The following is a 19,847-nucleotide window of genomic DNA, read 5'->3' as shown; positions in this document are numbered from 1 at the left end:
ACGCTGGTTAAGTTGCGGCCGAAGGACGTACATTATTGCATATTTGTAATATGAATTAACCGAGTAGTTAAGATTCACACACAATAGCTTAGCACTGAAAGATTTATTTCAATATATATATATATATATATATATATATATATATATATATATATATATATATATATATATATACATATAATTTCTTCAGAGGAAATGAGTTAATTCTTCATAACTCGTTGATACAATATAAACGTTATTGATTCGTAATGATGTCCACAGTGATTCTTGAACTGACGGAGTTTGTGATGTTATCGGTGTTGTTGATTCGGATGTTGACTGTACTGACGATGCTGGTAACGCTGATGGTACTATTGATGTTGTTGGTAAAGCAAGTTTAGCTTGTTAATCACACACCATTTTTGTCAGGGTTTCTACTCTTCCTTCCATCATTTTGGTTCGCTTAACTGATTTATGGTTAGGGCTAGATTAGATAATCTCTAAGACTTTAGAGATTACATAATCGCCGCAGAATGTTTCTCCAATGAAGTTATGAATTAATACTTCGTCAGTTATTGTTGTTGGTACTCCTTGGTATCTATGGTGCGTATGACGTTGATGCTCGTGGGACAGATTGTGAAGTTGAGGTTTACGACGCGGTTGTGGTTGGAGGTGGTAATGGTACTGTTGGCGTTGATGATGGTGGTACTGGTTATGCTGCTGATGCTGCTGCTGGTGTTTGTAATCTCTGCACCATATTCTCCAAAGCCACTACCCGAGCGCGAAGCTCGTTGACTTCTTCTATTACACCGGGGTGATTGTCGGTTCGGACGAGCGGATAAATAAAATCTAAAATTTGATGTAATATATAATCGTGATGAGATACTCTGGAAATGAGCGAGAAAATGGTGTTTCGGACAGGTTCGCCGGTAAGTGCTTCAGGTTCTTCATCAAGAGGGCAATGTGGTGGATGGAAGGGATCACCTTCTTCTTGTCTCCAATGATTGAGGAGGCTACGAACCCATCTCCAATTCATCCAGAATAGGTGATGACTGATTGGTTGATCTATTCCGGTCACACTGCTTTCGGAGCTTGAATGGGATTCCATTTCGGAATCTGAGTGACTTGAACTGATGACGAATTCCATTTCGTACGATTGGATAAAGGATTTTTTTTTTCCGATATGAAATGATTTTGGCTAACGGATGGCATTCTAATTACATAGAATATATATATATATATATATATATATATATATATATATATATATATATATATATATATATATATATATATATATATATATATATATATATATATATATATATATATATATATATATATATATATAGATCAAAAGATTTCGTAGATTACGGAGGACTTTGCGGGATATGTCAGGCAAAGTTTAAAGTAACAGATACAATAAGATATGATTTAGCAGATATGCTAAGATATGAATTTTTGTCTATACACTATTCATGCAATCAATACAGCAAGACGTGTCTTAGACTAAAAATGATAAGCAGGTAATTTCCTGAGGATGATAAGTAGTTAATTTTCGACACAAAATGATAAGCAAAACTTTTGACATGCAGATACGGTCGAAGTCCAGACTCACTAATGCATCCTATCGACTTATCAGTTAGACACACTAATGCAGACCTGGTTCGCTAAGACCACCGCTCTGATACCAACTGAAAGGACCCGTTCATATACATTATAAACGATTCACAATAGTTGATTACATTGCGAGGTATTTGACCTCTATATGATACATTTTACAAACATTGCATTCGTTTTTAAAAGACAAACTTTCTTTACATCGAAAATTGACAGGCATGCATACCATTTCATAATATCCACTATCCAACTATAAATTGATTTAATAATAATCTTTGATGAACTCAATGACTCGAATGCAACGTTCTTCGAAATATGCTATGAAAGACTCCAAGTAATATCTTTAAAATGAGCAAATGCACAGCGGAAGATTTCTTTAACACCTGAGAATAAACATGCTTTAAAGTGTCAACCAAAAGGTTGGTGAGTTCATTAGTTTATCATAATCATTTATTTCCATCATTTTAATAGACCACAAGAATTTCATTTTTAGTTCTCATAAATATACGTCCCATGCATAGAGACAAAAATAATCATTCATATGGTGAACACCTGGTAACCGACATTAACTAGATACATATAAGAATATCCCCTATCATTCCGGGATCCTCCTTCGGACATGATATAAATTTCGAAGTACTAAAGCATCCGGTACTTTGGATGGGGTTTGTTAGGCCCAATAGATCTATCTTTAGGATTCGCGTCAATTAGGGTGTCTGTTCCCTAATTCTTAGATTACCAGACTTAATAAAAAGGGGCATATTCGATTTCGATAATTCAACCATAGAATGTAGTTTCACGTACTTGTGTCTATTTCGTAAAACATTTATAAAAGTTGCGCATGTATTCTCAGCCCAAAAATATAAAGGGTAAAAAGGCAAATGAAACTCACCATACTGTATTTCGTAGTAAAAATACATATAACGTCATTGAACAAGTGCAAGGTTGGCCTCGGATTCACGAACCTAAATTAATTATATATATTTATATGTTGGTCAATATTTGTCTAACAAATTAGGTCAAGTCATAGTGTACCACAATCCTAATGCTCGAGACTAATATGCAAAAGTCAACAAAAGTAAATTTGACTCAAAATAATTTCCAAAAATCTATACATGATTAATATATAGTTTAAATATCGTCGTTTTATATTTTTAAATATTTTTAAAAGATTTATTAGAGTAAATAATATAATTTATTTATTAATAAATAAAATTTTATATTAAATTTATATAATAAAATATACTTTTATATATATTAAGTAATAAAATTTATAGGGTTCATTTAATATCATAAAGATAATATGATAGGTATTATTAAAGTAAGTTATTACACGTAGTAAAATATATTTGTATCACATATTTATTTGATAAAATAATATCTATAATGATAGTAAGTAAAAGTTGTATTATTTTGTAATAATAATTATTATTATAAAAATATCAATATTTATAATTACTAAGATGACATTATGATAAAACGATAATTCTAATTATGATAACTTTAATATTTACGATAATTTTTAATATTATCTTTAAAATAATAATTCTATTTAAAATAATAATAATAATGATATTTTATAGTAACAATGACATTTCTATTAAAATGATAATTTTTGTTAAAATGATAGTTTTAATACTAACGATACTTTTAATAATAATAGTAATGATAAAAATAATAAGAACGATAATTTTATCTAAATTAATATCTTATAATATTTTAATTTCATCATGATACTCTTACTCATTATTTCCTAATCGTTTCGTTTAATAGCTTTTAATCGTCTTTTATATCGTGTTCATAATAATGATAATAATAGTAATCAAAATATTTAGGTGTTACAATTATTTGTTTTAATTACACTAATATTAATAATGATAGTTACTATAATATTATTAACGATAATACTAATAATTATCTTAATGATAATATAGTAATAATAATAATAACAATAACAATAACCATTTTTAAATAATGATATATATATATTAATAATGATAATGATAATAATAATAATAATAATAATAATAATAATAATAATAATAATAATAATAATAATAATAATAATAATAATAATAATAATAATAATAATAATAATAATTGGATAATAATAATAATAATACTAATTATAACTTTAACGATAATAACGATAGTAATAAAAAAACAATTTTTAATGATAAATCCCTTTTATTGATAAAGATAATAATAATGATAATAATAAGATAAAACTAGAACGACGATAAAAACGACGATAATAATAATCATTTTTAATAAAAAATATCTAAAATTCAATTGATTATAACTTCTAATCCGTTCATCGAAACCATTCGATATCTAAAGGAAAAGTTCTTAATTTTTCGCTAGCTTTCCAAGGGCATGCATATCTTATACCTTATCTCAACCGCAAGTGTAACTAATTCAAGATTCAACCTAACCTGTCTAAGGGCAATATCAAAAGTACAAGCATGCATAATCCTAAATACTCGAGCACTAGTCAGGGATACACTATTAGTATGTAAAAGTTAAATTATGAGTACTCACGTATCAATATTGAGATTCAATATTGCAGGAAAGGTACGTAGACGCAACGGAAATGATAAACACTATATTGACCTCACGAGCATACCCATGAACCATACTCAATCACCTCCATAGCTATAACCCATAATTTCCTTAATCCTATCCTACTCGAAAAACAATTTCGAAATCACTCGGACAGCACTCCGTCGTAATATTTTATGTATACTAATAATATCTTGAAATAATACTGAGTAAATATATATATGTAAATCGATTGAGAGAGTTTAGAGAAAAATATTTTCAAGTTTCTATGAAATAATAAAACCTATTGAATTCTATTTATAATAGATTTTTGAATTATTAAAGTATGAATTATTAAAGTGAATTATTAAAGTATGAATTATTAAAGTGAATTATTAAAGTATGAATTATTAAAGTGAATTATTAAAGTATAAATTATTAAAGTATGAATTATTAAAGTGAATTATTAAAGTTAAAGTAAAGTAAAAATAAAGTAAAGGTAAAGTTTAAGTATAGTAAAAGTATAAAATTATGTACGTATTATACGCGTATAAATATATATAATATTAATTTAAATCGTTATATATATTTAATAAAATAAAATATAAATATCGTTATCTTTATCATACTAGTTAAGTAATGAGTTGTCAAAAGTGGTTCTAGATATTTATAAAAGTTATATACGTTTTAATAATAAAGTTCTTTTTAAACTGAAAACGTTTTTGTACGTTTGAAACTAAATAGATCAATCGAGTCTTTATGAGATTCAATCTTCCACTATCCTTTGTCTAGTTCTCAATGATTGACAATTTGTTCTTATTTATAAATTACTTTACCATTTTCCGAATATTGTTAAAATGGAAAGATTTCTCAAATCAACGTGGGCCTTTCAACAGAGACTTGTAATCATAATTTAATATATATGATAATTCAATCATTTGATCTTATCTTCTAATTCCATTGATAAACATTTTGAAACAGATACAATCATATAAAGTATTTAATCTAATATTTTGTTTACGTTTCAAGTTATAATATATATACACATATACATATATAATCATATTCGTTTAATGGTTCGTGAATCGTTGGAACTTGGTCGAGGTTGAATGAATGTATGAACATAGTTTAAAATTCTTGAAATTTAACTTAACAAATATTGCTTATTATGTCGGAAACATATAAAGATTAAAGTTTAAATTTGGTTGGAAATTTCCGGGTTGTCACAGTTGAGTAGGAATCTTACGCTCCATAACAATATTTGGTCAATAAACCGACTATCGCAATTTGCCGTCAAAATTTGCCGCTAAACTATTTCCTTTACAATTCGTCAGAGGGTGCCACCTCAATAAACAGATGGCAGCTGCAGCTAGGAATGGCACTGGATGTCCGATTCATCAGATATTCATCCGATCCGATCCGATCCATTTAGATGGATATGGATGATCTAAACGGATGATAAATGGATATAAATATGGATATGGATGATGTGATAAATTATGACAATTTATCATTCATGGATATATTCATTTACCACTCGAAATACATATATATTTATAAATATATACATGTTTACTTAAATATATGCATATATATTTAAATATACTTATATGTACACTATAAACTATTAAAATGTTATCGAAAATATGAATTATGAAGATACAACTATGTAAATAGTATTCAATTCAAATATTTTACATATATTACGCATCTTTGTTAAAAATATTTTGATGATTACATTTAATAATAGGAATATTTTTTAAAAAAACTTAACATCAAACGGATACCCGATAACTCGTTTAATTCAACAGATTTGGATATGGATGGATGAATTATATTTAAATGAATATGGATATGAATATGGATTTTGAGGCATTTGCCTGAGTGGTATCGCGGTGGTGTTTAACACCCTCGCCGGGTAAGAAGTCCAGGGTTCGAACCTGGCTTCTGAATGACCAAATTAAACATGGACTGAAATAGGCTCCATTGAGGTCAGCCCAAAGGGAAGGTTTTACCGACCCGATCCGGGACTAAGGTCCGGCCCGCCTGCCCCTCGGGATGGTTTAAGGGTTCGGATCCCTGTGATCGTGGTTCGGGTTTCCTGCCCGAACGTGTGTGTGTGCAAATGATGACTAGGCTTCGGTCCGGACTGATGCAATCTTGCCGTTCAAAAAAAAAAAAATTAAATGGATATGTATATGTATATAAGCGCACCGGATCTATATCTGATCCATTGTGATCCCTAGCTTCAGCCTTAGTAATTCAAATATCAACACGACAACACCATACATCAAATATATGTGGATACTAAGATGATATCTGTTTTTTAAATTGTTTTTGTCCAATGGTCTGTGATCATAACTGAAATTATGATTTAAAGGCCTGTAATTTTTTATATTGAACATCAAAAACTGTTCTCTTCTACCAATCTTATCATAATTTTACATCTATGTAATTTCAAATAGAAATTATTTATTTACATAAGTTTCACACAAATTTCATAAACCCAAATATTTATATAGACACATTCAAACTAAACTAACAAAAATGCACGCATTATTCCCTCGTATATCAAGCAATAAAAGTCGTACACTGCTTAAAAGACGCAAAAATATGGAAAGTTATGTTTCAATGCTCAAAACAATCTTTGCAATCATCTTACAAGTAAACCCCACAGATACAGGGATAACAAAACTACACGTATATGCACTTACCTGCCTATAAAAGAAAGAAAAATAAAAAAGAATCTTTAGGCCAATATTGTGAGGCAAACTGTAGAACTTCAAAATACATGCTGAAATCAAAAGATAATTTCACCGAACAAGATGAAGCAATATGTGACTTTCTGATAAAATATGAAGAAATCACACCCACTTTCGCTTGCTATAGCTAAATATAAGAATAATCTGCATTAATGATGAACTAACCTAACGTTCATCTACAAGTCCATCATATATTCTATAAACGATTGAGAACCTGTAAATAAAAAGAACAAAACATCAATGTTAGGTTGTGTTGCACAATTAATATGTAACATTTTGCTTTAGATGCAAAAAAGCAAACTTAAGGCATGCATAAACATCAACGTTAGGAAGAATCTAACCACGTCTGCTGTTTCTCAAACTACAAAAACCGCAAGAAGTGCATGCATCAGAGCCCAATAAAGAATAAGACTCAGCCTCAGAGCAGGCTGCCGCATTAATGTTCTATCGCATGAAACCCTGTAATATAGCATTTCCAACAAAGTCAATGCGTGTTATAAGAGAGAGAGAGAGAGAGAGAGAGAGAGAGAGAGAGAGAGAGAGAGAGAGAGAGAGAGAGAGAGTACCACAAGCCATCAACAAAGTCTGTAACGGGTCTGGTGAATCTTGGAACAAGTTTTGATGTAGTAAGAGACTTGAAACCATGAGCTGATTGAGCAACATAAGAAGTATTTATAAGAATTAAGTTACAATTTGGTACCTTCAAACTAGTGTATAGATTGAATATCATAAAATTAATAAACACAATTCTTTCTTGTGACTTCAATTCGATTCTGGACAGTTTTCAAGTTCATGTTATCATACAAAGAAAATACAATGGATGTAAGAAAAAGCCAAGTTACCTTTATCATCATCGTCATCTTCTAACTTATCCTTATCATCAGAATCCATATCATCTATTGAAATAGCAAGCTGATCGTTATTTACTTTTCGCAAACTACGAACTTGAGGTGCCATGGATGTCCCTTGCATAGGCCATTTATTTATCTGCACAACATTAAGTAATTCTTTATATTCATGAAAACATGATCCCTTTTGTTCATAACTCGTGATAGGTTAAAAACTAGAAGTTTAACTATGACATACCACAGATTCAACTTCAACGATTTCAGAGCCCGTTGATGTCCCTTGTGCAGAATCACCATCTTTTTCGTGCAAACTCAATCTAGATTGCTTTTCCCTTAAAGAACTTTCAAGATGATCTCTTTTACGTATCAATTCATCAACTTTGCTCCTCTCTATACGCAACAGATCATCTTTGCTTTGTGCCACTTGTCTTAAATCTATTAAATCTGAGATGATAGATGTTATTTGCTTCTTGAGTACTTCTTTACATTCATCAACCTGATCAATTTTGTTACCATCAAGACGCGTGTTATTCATTTCTACTCCAGAAACCATTGAATCTAACCAAGTCAAGATGTCTTGGATCTCAGTCAAATCCCTTTTGTCAGTTTCAAGTGCTTGTAAAGAATCACTGGTGCAGCGGGTGATTTCATCTCTCAAAAACGAGATTTCAGAATCCCGTTCCTGAAGCTGAGATTGAAGCTTATCAACCTCAGAAACTAGGGTTTCAGATAGATGATGAAGTTCATCGAACTTGCTCACGGTTACAGAAAGCTTCTTTAAAGCTTTGCTACGAGCAGCTTCAGAATTATCCAAGTCAAGATTCTTCTGCTGCACACTTTTTTCTAATTCAGTGATTTTGTTTGTTAAGTCATCCATTTGGCCTTCCTCTTCATCAAGTGCCTGCAATAAAGCTTCATTTTCTGCAGTCAAAAAGTAAAAATTGGTTAGATAATATTGCTTTGATAATAAACTACTATACAACAAAAACGATAAAACAAATGAAGACCTTGTTCTTTTGCTGTCAAAGCATCTGTAAGTGATTTGACTTTCTCATGCAAGTCAACCAATATGATTTCTTGGCCTTCTAGCTCTTTGACCCGTTGTTCCAGAACCTTACACTGCCCGTTTAAATCGTTTATCTGAGTCTTTGAAGTTTCAAGTTCTTGCAAGTGGCTCATAGCAGCTGCTTCAGCCCGCTTTATCTGGCCCACAAGATCCACACACATTCTATCTTTCTGAACATCTTTTTCTGTGAGTTCTCTTTGTAAGTTAGAGATTGTAGCTTTCATTTCCTTCAAGTTGACTTCAAGATTCTCAGATTGAACACTATGAAATTCCTTCACAAGTGACAATAATCTGTTCACCATACTCGTGATACGCTCTTCAGATACAGTAAGAGTTTCACCACTAAAAATATCGTGACCCAAAGAATCATTTGCCACTATTTGGCCTTTACTTTTCTCAATTTCTAGAACTGAATTTTTGCAAGCTTCATACAGAATTGATATATATTTATGTAACATTACATTTTCTGTCTCGTTCTGTTTACCATTGGACTCTAACCAAGCAATCTCTTCCTTTGCAGATTCAATGGAATATTTATGAGAAGTTACTTCTTGATGAAGAGCTGACATTGTCTCAGATAAATCAACAATCTTTTCATGTAAAAACTTTGAGTAGCTCTGCAACTTTTCTTCACAAACATTGACATTATTCATTAAATCTTGCATGTGGCTACCAATAAACCTCCATGAATCAATTATCTGGTTGTCTTTGTGTAGCTCTTCTGTTTTGCTGACCTGTAATGAGATACAAATTAGTAAGTATATAACCATCATATGTAAGAACTCTTCTTCAACATATCATTGTAATAAAAGAATATTAGAATACAAGTCCTAGTGAAGAAGTGAGTCACTATTGAGTCAAAAAGCTATGATAATATGGGTCTGGCCAGGATGTGTGTGAATGGGTTGAAACACTTGTGGTAACAAAAAATTATAGATAGTGAAGTGTCAAAAAATCGCTAACAAAAAGTATGTTAATCTACTCATATTAAGATGAGTCAAAAATACCACCTCTGATACTATTTTTCAATAAGAGATGCCTTCTATTTGTAAATCAAAGTCGATGATAAATAACTGCTTTTACAAAGGAAAGAATGATGACAACTACATCCTATAAGTGCATCCGATACATCTCAAACATTTCAAATTTATGTGGAAAAATAAAAGAAAGAATAAAGATTAAATAGTATGAGCTGTAGACTAACTTAATAGAGAAAAGGGTTTGTAACTGAGCTAAAGAATCAAGCATTAAAGAAGAAAAAACAGGTGGCTTACCTTGAACTCTGGCCTTAAGCTGATGCCACCATGAGAACTACTTAAAGTTTGGCCACCCACATTAGAAGCATCACTTGACTCCAACAACGAGTTGATACTGGCTTCGAGATTGTATAGGTGGTCCAAGTCTTTGGGCAAAACATCACTAATGATGTTATAGATTTTGCTTAATCCAGGTCTCAATTGGTCTAAACTAGCTTTCAAGTTCATAAGTTCAGTAAACTGGCTATTTCTTTCCTCCAAATGAAGAGCAGATAACTGCTCAATACGTGTGAGAGATTCACGATTAGCAGCCTCTACCGAATCCCTTTCCATGGTGATTTTGGATAGCTCCTCAAGAAGGTCTTCATTTCTCTCCTGTACCTCATTCAACTCTGCAAGGAGTAGTTCAGCAGCTCTTTTCGATTTTCTTGAATCTTGTTCAGAAGATGACATGGCATCTTCCAAATCTTGCAATACTTTGACAATTTGTTTCATTTTCTCAAAAGGGTCATTTGTTTTAAAGTCAACCCCAAGATCAATCTCCCCCAAAGCCCTTAATATCATGCTCAATGTGTTAGTTTTATCCTGCAGCTCACCGTTTGCTTCTTCTAGGCGGTTTTTCAAGAACTGAATTTCAGACTCTTTAGTTTCCACCAATTCTTGTGAAGTAAATAAATCCTTCATTTTCTGCTGAAACTCCAAAATTGTATTCTCACGAACTTTAATCTCCGCAGTCAAACGCTCAACCTGAGAAGTCAAATCACTGATTGTTTGCTTCATACTGTCACGTACTTGAACCAAAGACTTGCCCTTTCTAACTGCAACATTTAACTTTTCTTTAACTGCAGCAGTTTTCTGCTCTTCCTGAACCAGTGAGTTCTGCATTTCTTTATTTTTTATCTGTAATGATTCAATTTCCAGAACTAAAGACTGACTTTTTTCCACATGTTTATCTCTTTCATCCTTCACTCGGGCTAAATCACCTTCAACCTCCTCCAGCTTTTTTCCCAACTCCTCGTTCATGTTTGACAGGTCAACGCTTCTTTCTCCATGAGTCAACCGAGTTGTTTCAGTGATGTGCTTTTCTGCAAGCTCATTTAGTAATCCTTCCAGGAACTGAATATCATTTGAATTAGAATCAGGAGCTTCTGTTTGTGGAACTTGAAGCATGTTCTTAACTAGATTCTGTAACCGCCTAATTTCACCATTAAGATGGTCCATATGCTCCTTATCCGCATGCTTCTCATCCAATCTTAGTTGCAATTCACTAACTTCATTTTCAAGCTTACCAATCTCGGTTTGGTATGATGCAACTTCATTAGAAAGCTTCTCATCCAATTTTAGTTGCAATGCACCAACTTCATTTTTCAGCTTATCAATCTCAGTTTCGTATAATGCAACTTTCTCGCAGATTTTATCATAATCTTGATTTCTAACCTCCAAACTAGCAAATAGCTGTTCCCGTTCATCAGTAGTTGACTTTACAGCTGAGTCAAGGTCAACTAATCTTCTTTGACTTTCTTCAAGATCAGCAGCCGATGTTTCCCGGGTCTTTTCCAAATCATGAATATCTTGCTGAAGAAGGTCACAACGGTCATTTGCCTCCAACAGAGCGACTCTTAACCACTCGATTCTATCTTCTGGGTCTAGTGATCGCAACTGTTGAGGCATATTTATCTTATCCAAAACTTCTTCCCACCGTATTACTAGGTTATTTCTCTCCATTAATGATTGCTCTAACATCTCATTTTGCTCAGCCAACTCATAGAACTTATTTTGGAGTTCTTCATAATTTCTTCTCAATTCATCATCTGAACTTACAGTTGGTTCTAGATCTTCCCTCCAACCATCCAAAGCCCGGGAAACAGATCCAGGATATGAACGAGTTCTCTCAATTGGAATTGAACCCGTTTGATCTGAATTACTAACAGGAAACGGGTTCTGAGATACTGATTTTGCTAACCAATCAATTTTCTCGATGATATCTCTCACATGGAAATCTTCTGGAAGATCCAAATCTTCTAAGATCTCTTCTATTCTCTGAAGAACAGAATCTTTCAAAAGAAACGACTCTCGCAATGCAGTAGCTGAATTCCGAATGTACGATAACTCCGATTCAAGAGCTTCCATACGTTCACCAGCTTCAGAGTAATTTTTTAATTTTGTTTCAGTTTCCTGAAGTGTAGCATCTTTCAACTGTAACTCGTGCAAGCATTTATCCAATTCACTGGATGTTGCTGTAAGATTTTGTTTCAAAGTGTCACGTTGTTGAATAAGACCTTTCCCTTTTGTAACAGCGATGTGTAGCTTTTCCCTCAGGGCAGATACACGTTGTTCAGACTGATGGAGCTCTTTTTCTTTTGATTGTACTTCAGATTGAACAGTAACAAGCTGCTCCATTGCACTCATCAAACTTCCCTTTAGAATGTGACTTTCAATTTCATAAGAAACGATTGAGAAAGTTAAATGGTCTAACTCATTCTGCATATCGATTGATCTCATTTCATTAGTCTTCAAATTCTTTACGAGAGAATGAATTAAAGACTCTAAAGAAGATGCAGGTTCATCTGGTTTGATCTCAATGTCATCTAGTGTAACTGAAGACTGAATATCTTCAAACAACTTGACAATAACATCTGGACCAACACACCTTTTATTTAATTCTTCCAAATCTTTCATTTTCCGCAACAACTCCACGTTGTATTCTCTATTCTTGGATTCAAGCTGGGCTCTCTCATGAAGCATCATTATCAACTTCTCAATAAAGATGTCATAGTTGCTGATTTCAAGATGATCCAACTCCTCCTTTGTAGTATCATCTTCATTTTCTTGAGTAAACGGGCCTATATCATCCACGATTTTCTGAAGGTTATCAAACACTTTATGTATCACATACGAAGCCAATTCATTTCTCCCCTCCAAATCTTTAACCTTTTCAGTCATTTCCTTGTAAGAATCAGAAAGCATGTCGTGTTTCCTAAGAGCATCTTCAAGCTTTCCATGAAGATCGTGGATCACTGCAAGAGCTTGGTTAACAGAAGTAGCCACACGAGTACTTATATTTTGATCAACACTGGTTTCAATCAAACCAATAGATGTATCCAGCTTTCTGTAAATTGTTTCAAGCTGTTGTAGTTCATCCACTTCTGCCTGCAATGCACTGATTCGTGATTCAGAGTTGCATAGCTTTTCTGTGAGCTCGAAGTTCTTGGTTTTAATGGTGGTCCCTTCCTGCCTCAAGTCTTCACACAGATCTATAAGTTCACCCTTTTTGGCTTCAACAGTGAACACATACTGCTTCACAAATTCATCCAAGATCACATGTTTAATTAACGTTTCCTCCAAATTGCTAATCTGCTCTTCTAGTTTAGGGTCAGAACCTTCAACTAGATGCTGAGAATTATCTTGAATGGATATACTTTCCTGAAAGTCCCTTTGCTCAGACTTCATTTTCCAGTCATCAAATTCACTAATCTTCTCTCTGTACACTTCCAAATTACTAGTAAGAGTGACATTTTCCACAGTAAGTTGTTCAATACGCTGGGCCCCATCTTTTAAGGCGGCCATGGACTTCTCATATTCAGTCTGCAGATCCTTCATTAAAGTTTTGCTGTTTGTGAGTTTTGTCAAAGCTTCCTCCTTTTCTACAATCAGATGACTTATCTCGTCTCCAAGTCTGGTTTTCTCATTTTCAAAGTTTGCAACTTCTGAACGTAAACTTTCGACCAAATGCTGGGATTCCAATATTTCCATCGCATATTTCTTATTCTCCTCAACATAATGCTTGTTTGCTTCTTCAAGTTTACTTTTATCCTCATTTGAATTTGCATTCAACCCCTGAAGTGCTTCAATTAATCTCTTCGATTCCACCAATTCGGTTAACAGACTCTCTTTTTCAGAAACAAAGATTTCTTTTTCATTTTCCAGTTTAGCCTTCTCCTCCATTACAAGAGCAAACCTTTCTTTGAGGTCGACGTTCTCAGCCTGAGATAATTCCATTAAAGATTTTAACTCCATTATCTCTTTTGTTAACTTTTCATTCTTAAGAATCTCACCATCTTTTTCCATTTCTTTCTTTTGTTTCTCTTCAGTCAATGAAGCAACTTTCACATTCAGGTTTTCATTTTTAGCCTGCAAATCTGACAACAAACTCCTGCTATCAACCAATTCAGATGACACATTTGACAACTGATGTTCAGACCTCTCAAGTTCAACCTGGAACTCCTCAATACGGGCAGAACACCGGTCCATTTCGGTCTTTGAGAAAGAAAACTGCATCTGAAGCTTCTCCATTTCACCTGTAACTCTATCCAGCTCTGCCCTACATTTGATAAGATCTTCAGACAGAATTTTGTTCTTCTCTTCAACATCACCAAGAGAAGCATTAAGAAATACCTTCTCATTATCAAGTTCTGCCCGTTTATTTGAGTCTTCACATAGCTGTAAGTACATTAACTCTTTTTCATAACTGTTGATGTATAACTGGTCTTTGAGTCTATCAGAAAACTCTATAGAGCCAGACTTGATATCACCATCTTTCTTTACATCCCTACCAAGACACGAATCTCTTTCGGCCATCACAAACCTGAATTCATCTTCACCTAGAATCTGCAATGCCTTTGCAAGCTGAGTGAGGCTAACTGGGTTGACCACATAATCACCTGATGTAGGTGGCAACTCTTCATCACCTTGAAATCCCGCCACTGTTTCTTCTTTTGGTTGAATTGTATGTTCAGAATCAGAAGATGTGATCACAGATAAAGAATTTGGATCTGCTTTATTAGAGCCTGAATCTTCATTTTCAATAATTTGTTCCGTTGTGCTAACTGTATAATCCATCTTAATATCTTCATCAACATCCCCTGAATTAACTTGAGCTCTTTCAGCCACTTCAAGATCTATCAAACTGGAATGATTATCTTCCTGCATTGCCCCTACCAAACAACAAATAGGGATTTCGATTATAACCCACAAAAATAGATGGATTCTAATATTTTCAGGCCCATTTTAATATGGATTTTGCAAACAACAGCCCTTAGGGCTGTCGTTTAAAAGATTTATACTATTGTATAATTCAATAACTGCCCTGTTTACTAGTAATTGATAACCGCTATGTACAATGATTTAATGCATGTTAACGATAGCCCTAAGGGTAATCATTAGCAAAATCCTTTACTAGTTGAAAAATATACAGTAAAAAATAAATAATATTTGAGAACAAGAGAATACAGGCACAACCTACATCTGGTACCTGATCTTCCCCACTTGCATCTTTAAATTCACCTGCTTTACGGGAAAAGTTGCCATGGAGTACGGCCTTCAAACCAACAGGTGTCACTGGTTCATCCCCAGTTTCAGGTTTTTCTTCAACATCAACTGTCCTTGAAGAAGAAACAGTTGGTATCTCATCAACATGATGAGTTGGCATCTCATCATCACGATGAGTCAGCATCTCATCATCATGATGAGTCGGTAACTCATCATCACGTTGAGTCGGTATCTCATCATCACGATTAGAACATTGCTGATTTTCATCTGGACCTGAATGACCAACTGACTCACCAGCTTCAGAAATTTCTATTGGTAAACTTGATGTGGAGATGTCTTGAGTCGCCACATCAGCACTAGATAAATCAACATCCTCTGTTGACGAATGTTGGACAGTTGCTTCTGTGGCGGCAACATGTTTCTTTCCCTTTGTTGGTTTACCAATGGAAGATGATTCTTCGGTAACTACATCAAAATCGGGTTTACTACCCTTGCCTGAGGATTTACTGCCTTTGCCATCCTTTTTCTGCCGATACTGTTGTAGCTGATATATCCCATCAAAAAAATGTCAAAACTTATATTTTATAATTTCTAGTGTATAATAAGAATGTATATTTGACATAAAATAGAAAAATTGAATTTACGGATACCTAATGTTTCTTTCATACTATTCATACTATGCATTTAAAGCAAAACTAGGGAATGCATACGTGACACAGTATGTAACGGAAAATTATATCAGTTTGGTACCAACTGACACTAAAGCAAGACACCGTTCAATTTACCACTCTGTTTTCGAAATAATTATTCAATGAAACTAAGACCAAAAGGCTGATGTGCCTATATGGTTGTACGGCAATAAAATTATCTTTTCAAATCAACTAATAAAAAAAACTAAAGCTAACAAATAGGCCAATAAATGAAACGATAATTCAGTTGACTAATGTATAACCAATTAATACATACATGATACATTTTTATTCCTGGAAGATTAAACTCAATAACAATTCTAAATCTAACTAAATAACGAGACATATGGTACAAAATTACCCAACAAATAAAGTTTACAGCAAAAATTATAATAATAAATCAATGCATTTCTATATATGTTTCTGCTTGCATAAATAGCATAACACCACATCTAATTAAGTTTTAGGGATTTAGCTTCAAATATATAACACCTCATCTAATTAGGTTTTAGGGATTTAGCTTCAAATAAATTGAATCACAATCACACAGTAACTATAAGTTTCAACTAACCTTTTTACGGCCAGCAGCGAGCAGATCGGTACGATTTTTATTTTTATCCATTAATCAATAACAATTCGATTCTAATTCATAAAATCCTATTCATGTTAGGGTTCTCAACCAACCGTTAGATCATCAGACACCTGGAAAACGTAGCAATGGTTGTTAATATAACAACTTGGGAGTTATAAGTTAAAATACTGATTGATCGCAAATCGTATGAATATGAATTTGTGTGATATAAAAAATAAGGAATTGAAGTAACCTTTAAGCTGGTAGAGTGATTTTGGATAGATCTTGTAGGTTAGGTATTTGGGGAAATTGGAAGCGTTATTTGATTACGATTAGATCTGAAAAATAAAATGAAAAGGGTGCTTTTTTGTGTGTGGGGGTTAAAAGGAATGTAGGTGTTACGTCTAGTTAGGGTATGTTTTAAGATTACGCTTTGGGTGATAAACTTTTTTTATTTTTTTTATTTTTTCGAAAAAAGGATATCCATATAGAATGAGTCTTTTACCATTAGAATTACATACTCTAATAGTTAACCAATGATTTTTGAAGCCCTCCTCGCATTCTTGGTAGCAAATTGTTTAATTATCTCTTCATAGTACTCTCTAAGATTTCATTTTCAATAGTCATCATCGCCAATTTACTCAGTATTCGTTGGGACATTGTGGATCGTAGGTAATTTTTCAATAATTTCAGCTTTGAAAAGCTCATTTCTGCAGATGACACTGTAACTGGAATAGTCAATAATATTCTATATGCAATCCTGGCGTTAGAAAAATTTTCTTGAGACTCATTAAGATGCATCAAAATGTAACACCCCAGCTTAACATGACCACAATATTGTCCGCTTTGCCCGCAGGCGCACGGCTTTTTCTTGGCGACCACACACGAGAAGCACTTTTCCAGGAGGTCACCCATCCTGGTAGTGCTCTCGCCCGAGCACGCTTAACCACAACGTACTCGCACTTCTACTCAGCTTGTGATCCCAAAACGCGTTGTGTCATTTAAGCGTGAGTATTACCTTATAATCCCATAATCACTCATGTTCGTGGGCGATGTGGGATTTGCCTAGGGTGTTACACAAAATATCTAAAGGATTCTTAAAATCACCGGCTCATATTATGTCAAATGAATTTAACTCAATATAAAGTTCATGACCATTGATATCCGATTTTCCTTCATGCTTGAGTTTCTTTTCCAATTCGTTACAAAATGACTTTAAATCTTCAGCTTTCAATTCCTCTCAAGTTATGTAGAAATAGGAAACCAAATAACTTCTCATAGTTTTTAAATTGATCAAATCTTGTTTTAAGAGAAAGAATAGTTTTATCCACAATGTATATGAAATAATTTACTCGAAAAGCCTCTTCGAGTGTAAATGAAACGTCCTGACTACTTGAACTCTCATCAAATCTTTTTTTTCCTATGAATCAAACGTTTTTTTTTTTTTTTTTGAAAATACTGGGTCAACATCCATTTTAACTGCAATCTCGTTAGCTTCATCAATAGCCTTTGAAAAACCCGTTTCTCTATAATCCTTGAAATACTCAAGCAAATTGTTTATTTCTTTGATAGTAATCTCAATATTCATATCTTTTGATTGTAACTTTTTGCTCACAATGTTCACCTCGTTTAATACTTGATACCAAATGACAATTGATATTAAAAAATCAAATTCACCAAGTTATGTTTTTGCTATTGAATTTGCTTCACTAGCAATTGCAACATCATTATTTTTTTCTCCAACTTCAAGAAAAGCTTATCGTATGTTTAAGTTATACTAGTTTACTTGAATTCATTAACACATTACCTAAGCATCAAATATTTAAATAATTAAATTAATAAGAGTGTATCATTGTATCAACTAGTTTTGTACCCTTGCGTTGCGCCGGGTTTATTAATTATTGACCGTTTGCGTTTAAGTAGATGATTTTATAGTCATAATAATTATTGAATTCAAAATTTGCTAGATGATGTCAAATTTTAATTTGTTTATCGTATCGTATATAGTGCTTAAATTTTAAAGTATTGAAATTAGTTATAGGCACACATCTTTTATCTATATGGTCAATTTGGTTTGTTTGATAAATTATGGACATACTTTTTTGGACCTCTTAGGTTTGGGCTTTTTAGAATTTGGGCTTTCTAATACAACTAAATATAAAATAACAATAGACTGGGAAGGTGGGTGATCTACTACAATTCGGTTCACATGTCATTAATTTTAATATTCCCTAGTAAAAAGAACCAACTATCTCCCCTCTCTTTTTCTTCTCCAACAACTCAAATTAATGACTAAAAAGAACCAACTCTCTCTCCTCTCTTTTTCTTCTCCAACAACTCAAACTAATGACTAAAACTTTTCAAACATTTTATCTTTAATTCTTCCTTTTTTTTCTAAATTCTGGAAGCCACCTCCAACGCCATTCAACACGAATTTACGTTACGAACAAAATCAATCGGTTTTGGCGGTTTCTTGTCCGTCACGCGCCACAAATAGCCACCGACGGAGATTTACATTTTCCGATCACTACTCAACATTTTTCTTTAGTTTTCCGGCTGTTTGGCTGTTTTTTTGAGCAAGTGAGTTTCTCGCAGCAGTTATATAGTTTGAGGAGTTTTGATATTCTTTCTGTTTTTAAGATCTAATTGGTGGTGGTTATCACATGCGGCAATCGGCGACGGCAGGGGTGTCAGAAATGGCCACCGTGTCACCAACGAAAGCTACATCATTGTTCACATTATCTCTTTGAATGTAAAATTTCTCTTTGTTTGATGCTTTCATGTGTTATTTTTTTATTATTATTTTTTGTGTATGGTGTATTATGGTGTATTATTTTAGTTTCTTAACATGTGATGATGAATGATTTTTCTAACAAATTTCATGTCTATAAAACTTCATGTTAAGGTATATTGTGTTTGAACATGAGATTTATCTAGATTTGGGTGGGGTATTTTTGTTAAGGAAGGCTAGTGGTTTTTTTTTTTTAGATAGTTGTACGGAATGCTATGTTGGTTGTACTTACTGGAGAGAGGTTTAGTAGTGAGAGGGTAGTTTAGTCATTTTATATTTGTTGGTTGTATGTGGAAGGATATGAGTGGCTCATTTTGGATAAGAAAGATGGAGAGAAAAGATATTTAAGTAGAGGAGGTAGGAAATGACGGTTTTGACTCTATACTATTCGTAAGGTTTGTCTAATACTTAATATGATAATGTATCATAAGTTCATTATTCATAACAGTAAAGGAC

At 33.2% G+C, this 19,847-nt stretch overlaps 1 protein-coding gene across 5 annotated transcripts; it reads right to left on the bottom strand.

Moving 5' to 3' along the window:
* Positions 1–6,677: 6,677 nt before the first annotated feature.
* Positions 6,678–16,970, bottom strand: LOC139894391 (uncharacterized). Of its 5 annotated transcripts, none has more exons than XM_071877646.1 (10): positions 16,854–16,970; positions 16,601–16,731; positions 15,311–15,884; positions 10,091–15,006; positions 8,758–9,550; positions 7,989–8,671; positions 7,745–7,889; positions 7,469–7,550; positions 7,244–7,361; positions 6,678–7,116 (listed from the first exon to the last, which is right to left on the bottom strand). In XM_071877646.1, exons 2-9 carry the CDS (start codon positions 16,649–16,651, stop codon positions 7,259–7,261), a joined length of 7,347 nt encoding a protein of 2,448 aa, XP_071733747.1. In that variant the 5' UTR covers positions 16,652–16,731; positions 16,854–16,970; the 3' UTR covers positions 6,678–7,116; positions 7,244–7,258. The 5 variants fall into 5 exon arrangements, with proteins under 5 accessions (XP_071733747.1, XP_071733748.1, XP_071733749.1 ...); XM_071877647.1 differs by having other exon boundaries at positions 10,091–14,995; positions 15,324–15,884; XM_071877648.1 differs by having other exon boundaries at positions 15,356–15,884.
* Between the last annotated feature and the right edge of the window lie 2,877 nt (positions 16,971–19,847).

The sequence above is a fragment of the Rutidosis leptorrhynchoides genome, chromosome 2 (genome assembly GCF_046630445.1).
Source record: "Rutidosis leptorrhynchoides isolate AG116_Rl617_1_P2 chromosome 2, CSIRO_AGI_Rlap_v1, whole genome shotgun sequence".
Classification (NCBI taxonomy): Eukaryota; Viridiplantae; Streptophyta; class Magnoliopsida; order Asterales; family Asteraceae; genus Rutidosis; species Rutidosis leptorrhynchoides.
This window is presented reverse-complemented; position numbering and strand designations above follow the sequence as displayed.

What these genes read in the sequence shown, in the direction of transcription:
- LOC139894391 (XM_071877646.1), bottom strand. Translation starts at nt 16,651, where the DNA reads ATGGATAAAAATAAAAATCGTACCGATCTGCTCGCTGCTGGCCGTAAA. An exon ending in GCTTAAGGCCAGAGTTCAAG is followed by an intron (nt 9,551 to 10,090) that starts GTAAGCCACCTG and finishes ATCTCATTACAG; the next exon opens with GTCAGCAAAACAGAAGAGCT. An exon ending in AGATGACGATGATGATAAAG is followed by an intron (nt 7,551 to 7,744) that starts GTAACTTGGCTT and finishes TTGCTCAATCAG; the next exon opens with CTCATGGTTTCAAGTCTCTT.